The following is an 11455-nucleotide window of genomic DNA, read 5'->3' as shown; positions in this document are numbered from 1 at the left end:
CCAGAAAGAGGATCAAGGGGGTCCTGGATCAAATCAAGCCCGAATTCTCTCCGGAGGCCAAAAGTTTGAAACGCTCTCTGCTATTTGGGGCCCCTCCGGAGCAGAAAAGACAAGAAGGTGGGAAAGGTTGGCGGGAGACCCAACAGGCCATGGAGTGACTCCCTCAAGGAAGCCACAAGCTTGAGTCCGCGAGAGCTGCCCAGGGCCGCGGCCGCGGGTCGTCGGGGTCCCAGGCGCGTCCAGGTCTCCAAGCCTAGAGGTCGGGTGAGGAGGGGAGAGGATTACGTGAGAGCAACCCCCTCCCTCCCCTTCCCCACCCACCCACCTGAGCTCCTGGCCCGCCCGTCGGCCGGCCAGCCCTCGGGCCGGCAGCCAGGGGGCGGCCTCTCTCCCCGAGGGATCCCCCCCCCACTCCTTAAAAGCGCCCCCCTCCGTCCGCCGCGCCCGCAGAGCTCAGCCCCCGTCCGTCCGTCCGTCGGTGGGAGGCGCGCTGCGGGGCTGCCGCTGCTGCTGCTGCTGGCATGGCGCGTCCGCCGGCGGCGTCGGGGGAGCCCTGGGCCCCGCCGGGCCGGGCGTATTACGAGGACTACGAGGACTGGGGAGGCAACGGGAGCCTCCTCGGGGCGCCGGGCTGCGCCTGGCCGGCGGAAGACGAGGAGGCGGCGGCCGACTGGGAAGTCTCCTTCTCGCTCCTGCCGGTCCTCTACATGCTGGTCTTCGTCCTGGGCCTCTCCGGGAACGGGCTGGTGCTGCTGACCGTCTGCCGGGGCGGGGGGGCGGGGGGCCGGCGGCGCTCGGCCGACGCCTACCTGGCCCACCTGGCGCTGGCCGACCTGGCCTTCGTGGTGACGCTGCCGCTGTGGGCCGCCTACACGGCGCTGCGCTTCCACTGGCCCTTCGGCTCGGCCCTCTGCAAGCTCAGCAGCTACCTGGTGCTGCTCAACATGTTCGCCTCGGCCTTCTGCCTGGGGGGGCTGAGCGTGGAGCGCTACCTGGCCATCGTGCGCGCCGTCCCGCGCTTGGCCGGCCGGGCCCCCGCCGGCTGCGGCGGCGCCTCCTCCTCCTCGCCCTCGCCGGCTCGCCCGCGGCCGGCCACCCTGCTAGCCCTGGGCACCGTCTGGCTGCTGGCCGCCCTCCTGGCCCTGCCGGCCCTGCTGCTCCGCGACACCCGGCCCGGAGGCTTCCCCGACGGCAACGCTTCGGACGCCGCCGTGATCCAGTGCGACATGGACTTCAGCCGGGTGGCCTCCAGCCCGGCCGAAGAGGGCTACTGGCTGGCGGCCCTCAGCCTGGCCACCACCGCGCTGGGCTTCGTCCTGCCGCTGCTGCTGATGACCCTCTGCTACTGCTGCATCGGGGCCACCGTCCGGCGCCACTTCCAGCAGCACCAGCAGCAGCAGCCGCAACAACCGTCGGGGCGGCGCAAGGAGGACGGGCAGCAGCGGCGGCGCCTGCTGCGCATCCTGGTGGCGCTGGTGGGGGTCTTCGCGGGCTGCTGGCTGCCCTTCCACCTCCTCAAGAGCCTCTTCGTCCTCGACTGGGTGGGCCTCCTGCCGCTGCCCTGCGCCCTCCAGCAGCTGGTGGTGCGCCTCCACCCTTACGCCACCTGCCTGGCCTACATCAACAGCTGCCTCAACCCCTTCCTCTACGCCTTCTTCGACGGCCGCTTCCGCGCCCAGTGCCGCCTCCTGCTCGGCCTCCGGCGCCGCGCCCGCCGCGCCCCCGCCGCCGGCGGCTCGGTCTCCTCCACCCTCAGCGGCCAGACCCAGAAGTCCGAGGCCCCGTCCCTGGGCACCAAGGTGTAAAAAGAGCCGCCTTCCCTCCTCCGCCGGAGTCTCCCCGCCGACGGAGAGCGGGCCAGCGAGGACGCAAGAGATGCGGACACGTGTGTGTGCTTGTGTGTGTGTGTGCGCGCGCGTGGGGGGGTCGTGGGGATGCGTCGTCGGGGTGGCCCCGGGACTTGCGAGTTCGCCTTCTGGACTTTGGAGGGGGCACTTCTGCCTCTGCCTGTGGACAGGGCCGCACAAACGCTGGCCTCCTCGCTTCCTTCCCTCTTTGGCCCCCATCCCTCCCATCCCCTTCGGTGCCTGGATCCGCACCGTCCAGGGAAGAACGCGCACCCTTTCGGGCTGGCTCCTGGAAGACGGTGGCTCCTTTCCCCGGCCATAAACCTGTCTTGACTCTTTGTTGTATCAGCAGGAGAGGGAGAAAAAACTGTTCCCTCCAGACTTGATGTTTTAAATCTCCGGGGATGGGGTGAACGTTTGAGAAACCTCGAGGAAGGAGAACCCAATGGGTCACTGCGTCTGTTTTCAAGGATGGGGGACCATTCCCCCACCCTGGGCGGTCTGCTCTAAGAACCCCGTTTCTCAAGTTTTCCTGTTTTCTATGCAGAGTTGTTGCTCTTGTTTTCTCCTTCCTTAAAGAAGAGTGGACCCTTCGTTGTCAGGATGATTTCTCCCCCAAATGTGGAGGGGGGGAGCTGACCGTCTTTGGTGCACACCTCTTAAAACTGTTACGCTTCCAGGGTAGAGAAACCCTGTGGTTTGTAATTAAAGGAATGAGCCATGTGGCCATTACAAAATGCAAGTGCAAGAACAGGCAATACTTTTATAGGCCACTAATAAAATACTTTTCAAAAACCACACACACTGTGAGTTTTCCTGAGTAAATCCCCACTTCTTCAAAGCATGTACCAAAAATCCAAACACTCACAGCAAGATGGGATTTGACACTCTTAGGTGACTTGTAGTTTCCTTATTCATTGTTTTTTTTGTTATTATTGGCTAGAGAGTGTTAACATACTAGAGAAATCTCTGTAGATCAGCTCCCCCCCCCCCAAAATCTCAGGAGTTCCCAGGAGAGAGTCCTGACCATTTCCATGAGAATCTCCCTAAATTTGCAGCGCACAAAATCCCCAGGTGGCCGATTCACACTTCCTAATTTGTGTGAAAGAGATATGGTGTCCTGTGACGTGTGGTTGAGATCTCTGGCTGCAGAGCGAGACAGTTCAATTCCCGACTGCGCCTTCTTGACAGGGGCTGGACTCCATGATCCAGAAGGTCCCTTCCAGCTGTGCAGTTTTAAGATGATTATGATAACCCATAGTAATTTCTTCCAGACACACAAGTTCAGTGGGTGTTGAAGGTTGTGAGAAGGGCTTTGTTTTGGGACCTCTGGAGTAACAGTCACAGGAGTGTCTCTGAACATGGCAAAGGGGCATTTGGCTCGGGCAGCTTTCTCTTTCCACATAACAGGGTTTGAAAGGAAAGGATGCCCCAGACGTAACCTTTAGAAGCTGTCACACAGATCCAGAAACAGGAGGACATGCCTTGTGTTTTTTCCTTCAGAACCACCTGTTTTATTGGCTGAAACATACATTCTCTGTGGGGAAACTGGCATTGCATCCTGTGAGTCCCATCTCTTTGTAAAGATTTTGGCATCAAGAGAGAAGGAAAAATGGGTAGAGACGGAGGAGATGGGAAAGATTTGGGAGCAAATCTGGGAGAGCAATGGACACCCACACACCCCTTCTTCCTGAAGCCCTATATCGACCCTTATGTGCTGTCCAGTTGGAAACACTAATTAGGAGATTATAGTCACCCTCAAGGGGATTTCCAGGTTAAGTGGAATATTCAAGTTGTTTTACCAGTTCCACTCCCCCAGTAGGTTTCCATGGCTGAGGTGGGATTCGAACCCAGGTCTCCAGAGTCCTGGTCTGTCTCTCTATCCACTATTCGACGCATCCCTCTTGGAACCCATCAGTGTCGCTGCTCCGGACATTTCATTTTTATTGTCAGCCAGACCCAATCACAACATTGTACAAGAGGAAGCCATGTTAGTTTGTGCAAACATAATAAAAACAAAATAATAATAATAATAAAATAAACAAGACTAAAACGTGATGGGACCTTAAGAGACTGTTGCATTTTTTAAAAAATGTGAGCTTTCATGGAGAAGTCCACTTCCTCAGATATACCTTTCTCTTTTGTCTGAGGAAGTGGAAATTTCCACAAAAACTCGTATTAAAAGTAAGTCTTTAAGCTGCCAGAATGATTTTGTCTTTTTTGTTCCTTTGTTTCTCTCTGTGTGTCTATTTATTTATAATTGTTTTTACCTATAATAATAGTGATAATCACAACATTGGTGTTTCAAGCACTGGGCGCTCTCCCCTGAAATATCTTGCCTGCAGTCCAGGTTTTAGCCAATGTCACCTAGTCTGTTCTCAAGTCTCTCGCTAGTGTAAAACAGAGGTTCAGAAAAGTGAGAAAGAATGTCTCTTGAGCCCACGATCCACCCAAGAATTTATTTTCAGCACCAGAACTGGAGTTGGTGCACAGATCCCATTTGCACCCTCATTCTGTCACAACAGCAGCTGCACCAACAGCTGTTTTCTACCTGGCACATCTGGAGAGGTGTGACAAGCAAGGAATCTTGGTGTGAAAAACCAGATTGGGGGGGAGTGATGATGACTGTCCTTTTACACTCTTGCCTCTTTCATCTTACCAGTTGGGGTGTTTTAAAGCATGCATTGAAATCCTGTTTACTTAAGAGGGTCAAAGTAATGGAGGGAGTACCTCATGGCTGAGGAGATCCCTTCCAAATCCCCCCCTTGTGAGTCTGCATCTACTCTGCACGACCCACAACCCAGAACTGAGCAAATGGAGAATCTCAAATGTTACGAGATGCGATGAAGAAGATTGTTGATTTTCTGTGGTTTTTTTTTTTCTTGTAATGAAGTTAGGTACTAATTCATCACTTCCTTTTTTGCATAAAAGTGCAACAGAGATTGATTGGTATAAACTTGGTAAAGGTAAAGGTAAAGGTTCCCCTTGACAATTTTTGTCCAGTCGTGTCCGACTCTAGAGGGCGGCGCTCATCCCGCTCTTCAAGCCATAGAGCCAGCGTTTGTCCGTAGACAATCTCTCCGTGGTCACATGGCCAGTGTGATTTAGACACGGAACGCTGTTTACCTTCCCACCGAGATGGTCCCTATTTATCTACTCGCATTTGCATGCTTTCGAACCGCTAGGTTGGCGGGAGCTGGGACAAGAACGGGCGCTCACTCCGTCGCGTGGATTCGATCTTACGACTGCTTGTTCTTCTGACCCTGCAGCACAGGCTTCTGCGGTTTAGCCCACAGTGCCACCACGTCTCTGACAATGAACTAAATGTAAACGTCCTCCTGCTCTCAATATTGCTTGTATTTTGATGCATAGCACATCATTAATAGCAATAAGCTAGAGGCCAGATGTTTTGATTAGCAGAGGAAAAAATATCTACCACTCCACAGTCTGTTTTTCCTGTTTCATTTGAGCTCGCTGCCCTCGTCTCACAGTAACATAGGTTGAGGGAGGAGTTTTTTCCCCCCCTTACCACATGGATCTCTGTCAAAATGAAAAGTGGTTTGGGGTGGTTCTGTCCCAAATCGGCAATTGAGAGCCATTTGTTTTACAAAAGACCTCCTAGTACAGAATAGCTACAGTGGAACAGATGAAGCAGACAAACACAAACGCCTGCCCTCAGGGACTTCTGTCAGAGATCTGGCTTTGGCAGAAGGCCACAGTGATTGCTTGTGCTTCAAATGTTGCCCCTGCACTGCTAACTGGGGGAATGCCCCACTTTTTTAAAAAAATTATATCCCGTCTATCTGGTCGGTTAAGACCACTCTAGGCGGCTTCCAAGATCCACCAAAATTCTCTGCAATTAAAACAGGATTTAGCATACCTGAACCAACATTTCATGCGTCAGGAACACATGGAAAGGTTGGGCACTCAATAGTTGATTGCCATTGCTGTGTCATTAGGCTGCTTCTGATTTATGCTAATATGAATGCATGAAGGCCAAAATGTCTCTTTTATTAACAGCCCTGCTCAGGCTTTGCAGACTCAAGGCTGTGGTTTCCTTCATTGGATCAATCCACCCCAATTTCCATCTTCTCTTCCTGCTGCCTCCAACTTTTGCAAACATTATCGTCTTTTCCATCAAGTCTCCTTTTCTCACGATGTGCCCAAAGGTTAGTCAGTATTCAGGCTTGCTTGGACCTAGAACTCATTCATTTGTCTCTCTGGCAGTGCACAGTATCACTGGTTTCCTTTTGTCTCCAATACCACATGCCAATGGAAGTAAAAATACTGTACATCAAAAAGCAATAAGGAAATACGAGGGGGTGCTGTTCAGTATTGAGCCTTTCCCAGAAGAAATTGAGCTAGGAAGCTATAAATCATAGGGTGTATTGACCAATTTGTCTGTATTCAATGGTGCAAAAATCAACTACCTATGATTTTAACTTATCTTTCATTTTCAGGTCCAAAGTGAACATGGCAGCACCTCCAGAAAAGTTCAATGTGGAAGAGCATAGGACCATAAGCAAGTTCCTGTTTCTCCAAGGGAATGGTGCAAAGCAGATCCATGATGAAATGCCACACACTATGGGTGACAGTGGCCCTTTGTATGCAACAGTTAAATGTTGGGTTGTCAATTTTTAAACTGGCCATTTCAGTGTTGAAAGTGAGAAACCCAGTGGAAAGCCCGTTTCTGTCTCTGTGCCTGCAAATGTGAAAGCCATCCATGACATGATCGTGGAGGACTGCCAAATATCAGCCAAAAGTATTGCTATGTATCTGAGAATATCACTTGAGGGAGTTGGTGCCATTATCCACAACGACTTGGAAATGAAAAAGCTGGCAGCAAAGTGGATCCCCAAACTTTTGACAATCAAAGAAAAGAAGAAATGTGTGGATTCATCAGTGGCTGTTTTGGAACATTTTGCAAGAAATAAGTCAGATTTCCTGGGCAAACTGGTAACTGGTGATGAGACATGGATCTACTGTTATGATCCTGAGACAAAAGAACAGTCTAAGAAATGGAGATAAAGTGGTTCCCCCAGACCAAAGAAGTTCCCAATGCAAAGGTTGGTGCAGAAGCAAATGGCAACAGTTTTTTTTGGGATATGAAGGGAGTTCTGCTGGTGGACTACCTCCAACAGGGTTCAACCATCAATGCAAAATATTACTGTGCTTTATTGATGAAGTTGAGGCAAAACATCAAGGAAAAACATTGAGGAAAGGTCTCCAAAGGGGTCATCCTGTTGCATGACAATGCCTCGTCACACACTGCAGGTGAAACAATGGCAAAACTGGCATCCTTAGGCTTTCAAGTGATGTCCCATCCACTCTATTCTCCTGACCTGGCTCTATTATGTTCCCCAAACTCAAAAAACTCCTAAAAGGGCCAATGATTTGGGAGTGTTCTGGAGGTAACTAATGCTGCAAATGAGTGGTTACACCAGCAGTCAAGAGAATTATATTTGCAATGACTTAAGAAGCTGCATTCACTTCCTGGGGGAATATATAGAATAGTGTGACAGTTATAGCTTCCTAGCTCAATTTTTTTCTGGGAAAGGCTCAATACTTGTCAGCACCCCCTCCTATGCGTGAGGCACAGCGCACCTCATTAATCTTTCAGCCAGAGCAAGCCATATCACCCTTTTGTCTGACAGCATGCAGGGCTCAGTGGCTTGCTGGGACACACTACTGTTAGGGACAATGGCCCAATGCCAATATTAGCCATGGAATTATTTGAGGAACCTTCAAGGAGGCTCTTCCAAGCTCAGGTCCTCATTGTATGGGATATAAATCAAAGGCTTAGTGGTGTTGCTGGGGATGCAGGAGTTGAAGCCACACGTTCTCCTCTTCAGATGCCTGATAAAGCTCAGCTTCAGGCTTCCAAGCAAGAAACTGGGAGCAAAGGAATACAGAGCATTTTTCTTGGGTTAAAAACAGCTACAAGATCTGATATGTATAGTCATGCTGCGGTAGCAACATTCAGCTCCCCTTTCTTAGATGTGTCCCGTTTAACCTTCCACCCCACTGACTTCTATTAGTGATGGAGCAGAGCATTATGTGGATCTTTTTTTCAGCATAATAGAATGTCTTGGGGGGGGGTGTCATTTCTTAGGCATCCTTCAGTCTCAAGAGACCACGGCAACACGCTCTGTATGAGTGTCTTTTCCAAAGCACAAAGGCTGGGTAAAATAATATGGAGGATAGGCTGTTACCCAAGCAGCAAATCCCCCCTCTCCATGCTGCTGAAATAGTCCAATGGAAAGGCAAGAGCCAACACAACTGGTTCCAGTGATGTCACAGGAGTTGCTAGAATGACACAAACTGCCTCCGGCTCTGGATTTTGCCTCGAGGTTAACTCCTGAAGCCTTTTCCATGAGTGGATATAGCCACAATGCAGTGGAGGTTTGAAATTGGGAGTTTTCTTTCTTCTAGATGGCCTGCCTTCCAAGGTTGACAAGCCCCACCTACCTGGTCCAGGTGGATTGCATTTAGTCAGGACTCTCCATTAAAACCTGTCCATCTTGGGTGACCCTGCATGGCATAGCCCATAGCTTCTCTGAATTACTCAAGCCCCATTGCCACGACAAGGCAGCAATCATGGAGTAATTTAAATGGCAGCATTTGAGGGAATGAACCCCAGCCCAATGAACCTGCTCAGTGCATCAAGCATGGTTTTCAAATGCGGGAATGATGCTGGCAGAGGGCTCGTGTCTGCCCCATCCATGAGTTACCCCGCCAATGGAAATAGTCACCACCACCACGTGTTGTGAAGTCCATTCTGACTTATGGCGACCCTTTCAAGGTTTTCCAGGTAGACTCAGAAGTGGTTTCCCTCCTTCTGGGAGCATTTCTGGAACTGCACAGCTGGCCCAAGGCCACCCAGGATGGATCTTCTCCCAGGAGACCCAGTGGGGGAATTGAACTCCTGACCTCTGGCTCCACAGCCGGATAACTAAAACATTGAGCCAACCAGCCAGTTCCAACCCAGCCCATTCTAATCCAAACAAAATACCCCCTCGTTTAGTATACATGTGTTTATTTTGGCTTTGGATGGATGCAGTTTGCTTAACCTACCTCTTATTGAGAACACAAAAGTGTCTCCATGAAGCCTGAAGGGTGTACACGGTGGGTGTCCCCTCCCCCCAATTGATGTGAATAGAGTTGGGAAGTTATTTTTGTGGACAACTCCCATAATTTGCTCATGCTGGCAGGGGATTCTAGTTGTTGTTGTCCAGCCTCTTCCTCTGGCAGGCTAGAGGGAGACACGGCAATCAGCCCAAGATCAGGTCCGTTTTATCCATTTCTCCACCTCTCCATCCCAAGGGAGACCGATATCCATGTTCGTTGGTTGTGGGGAAAACAAAACAAAATCCCGTTGCGCCTTTAAAGAACAGGCTTTCTTTGGCATGGGTTCTTGTGGCTATGGCCCACTTTTTCAGACACATTGGATAACAATATTCAAGTCACTCTGCACTGCCTCCGCCTGAAAAAGTGGGCCACCTCCAATAAAAGAAACTTGCCAGAGAAAACTTGCTAGATTTAAGAAGTGTCCAGAACTGCTTTCCCCCCTTCTCTGATCGATTACTACCTGCATTTATGGTTAGTTTTCAGGACAGATGCCCCAGCTATTCTGGTTCCAGTTCGAGCTATCCCACCCTTCCGACAGAACATGGACTTACCTTGTTCAAGCTGGCACAAAGGGGAAGTTGCCCCCGAGGAAGGGTTGCAGGGCGCTTATGCTCAGGGCTGGCATCATGGCACACACAGTTCATGCCATGGCTACACAACTGATTTTGTGGCCCACCTGGCAGCTGTAGTGCGACTTACCTGCAGCTGTGCTCTGTGATATTTTGTTCCTGCCCTGATTTTCCTTACCTCTCCCACACTTCGCATTACACGTGCTTTACTATGCAGGAGGATTTAGGCTCTCTCTCCCCCCCACCCCCGCCATTCTCCCAAAAAGTTAAGCATGAATCCTGCTGCAGCTCTTAACTATGCTTGCAGGCATGACTACTGAGTTCTATGAGTGGTTGATGGGCTTTTATGGAAAGCTACTTCTTGCAGGAGAGGAAGATTTCGGTGGTGGTCGGAAACGGAGGCCCTGGGCGTGCAAATACCAACCTGGGTGTTACAAGACTAAAAGGGGGACTGCTTTCATCTGGAAAGAGGCAGTCGGAACTTCATCAGGGCCAGCAACCTCAGTCCCACCACTTGGTTAAACAGCTCACCAATGGCTCTCAGCAGGCCAGCCGTCTCCAGCCGGGTGCGAAGGAAGGTCCCTCTCCAGGCCCTGGAGGTCCTCCACTTTTATAAGCGGAAGACAGGCACGCACACACGCACAGCCAAGCTTCTCTAGTTTGACTTTTGATTGGGCTGTTTATCTATTCTTCTATTTATTCACTTTCCCCAAATAGCAAGTGATATTCTGGGCTCAGCAAACAGGTAGCAATCCCAGGCAGTACATTTGAGCATCAATCAGTTTTTCCAGTGTGCCTCTTTCAGTTTCCCACTATCGGTAGGACTTTTGAGAATATTTATTGCATTCCATTGAACTTAATTAGCTCTCGGCAGCCAACGGGGTGTTACTCTTTTAGCCTCAAAATGGCCAGCCATCAGGGGACGGGAATGATGATCCTCCTCTCCTTCCCTCGGCCACCAAGGCTCCCAGCTTCCCTTCTTCCAACCACTGCTGCTTCACTTTAATTCACTCCTGCTTCGCTCCTATTCCCCCAAACACTGTACTTCATAAATAATGAGAATTTCTGCTTCACTATTTCTCATGGGGCAGGAACTCTTGGGAATTTCAGCCTATCGCCACGTTCTTCCAGGCCATGGGAAATGTTTACTGTGTGCTGTTACTATTGAGTTTGTATTTTAGTTTTACTTGTTATTTGTTATTTTCTTTTCTTATCACTAAAAAAGAGACACATACACACCTCTCCTCTCGATAAAGCTGGAAATCTCTACCACATGGAGGAAAGGCTACGATTGACTTGGGTCCCTTACGGAAATAAGGATGTATGATGCAAACAAGAGCCAGGGTGACTCAAACAGAATGTGGTTGTTACATAGAACAGATTACAATCAACCATCGACTTACGAATGGCCCTAGTTATGAACATTTCAACTTACAAACTGCTCTGTTGGAAAAAGTTGGCATTGATTTGTGAACGGAGCCTCGACCTACAAACGAGGCTCTGTTCACAAGTCGATGCCAACGGAGCGATCGGCGCCTTAAGAGCTCTCAAAAGGCCTCTTATGTCGGGGGGAAAGCCGTTTTGAGACCTCTGAAGCCAAAAAGGCAGAAAGGGCGGGAAATTAGAATTTCTATGTAATTTGCAACTTGGGATGGAATCAGCATTGACTTTTTGCAGGCCCAGAACTCTGAAGAAGGTGCAACGTGTTACTGGTATGAAGCACTGCCTGATGTCATGATGGTGCCAATAGGAGCCAGTCGTCAATGTACAGGTACATCGTGATGCCCCTTGTGCGAAGGAAAGCTGCAATGGGTGCCATGCATTTTGTGAAGATCCGTGGCGCCGTAGATAGCCCAAATGGTAAAGCTGAGAACTCGAAACATCTGGACCCCAGAGTGAAGCGCAAGTATT

General features: G+C 50.5%; 1 protein-coding gene across 1 annotated transcript; it reads left to right on the top strand.

Moving 5' to 3' along the window:
* Nucleotides 1-441: 441 nt before the first annotated feature.
* Nucleotides 442-1936, top strand: LOC110082889 (apelin receptor-like). The gene has a single exon (XM_020800830.3). It carries the CDS (start codon nucleotides 522-524, stop codon nucleotides 1803-1805), a length of 1284 nt encoding a protein of 427 aa, XP_020656489.3. The 5' UTR covers nucleotides 442-521; the 3' UTR covers nucleotides 1806-1936.
* The last annotated feature ends 9519 nt before the right edge of the window (nucleotides 1937-11455 follow it).

This window comes from Pogona vitticeps, chromosome 14 (genome assembly GCF_051106095.1).
Source record: "Pogona vitticeps strain Pit_001003342236 chromosome 14, PviZW2.1, whole genome shotgun sequence".
Taxonomy (NCBI): Eukaryota; Metazoa; Chordata; class Lepidosauria; order Squamata; family Agamidae; genus Pogona; species Pogona vitticeps.
Note: the sequence above shows the minus strand (reverse complement) of the source record. Positions and strands in the feature narration are given on the sequence as shown.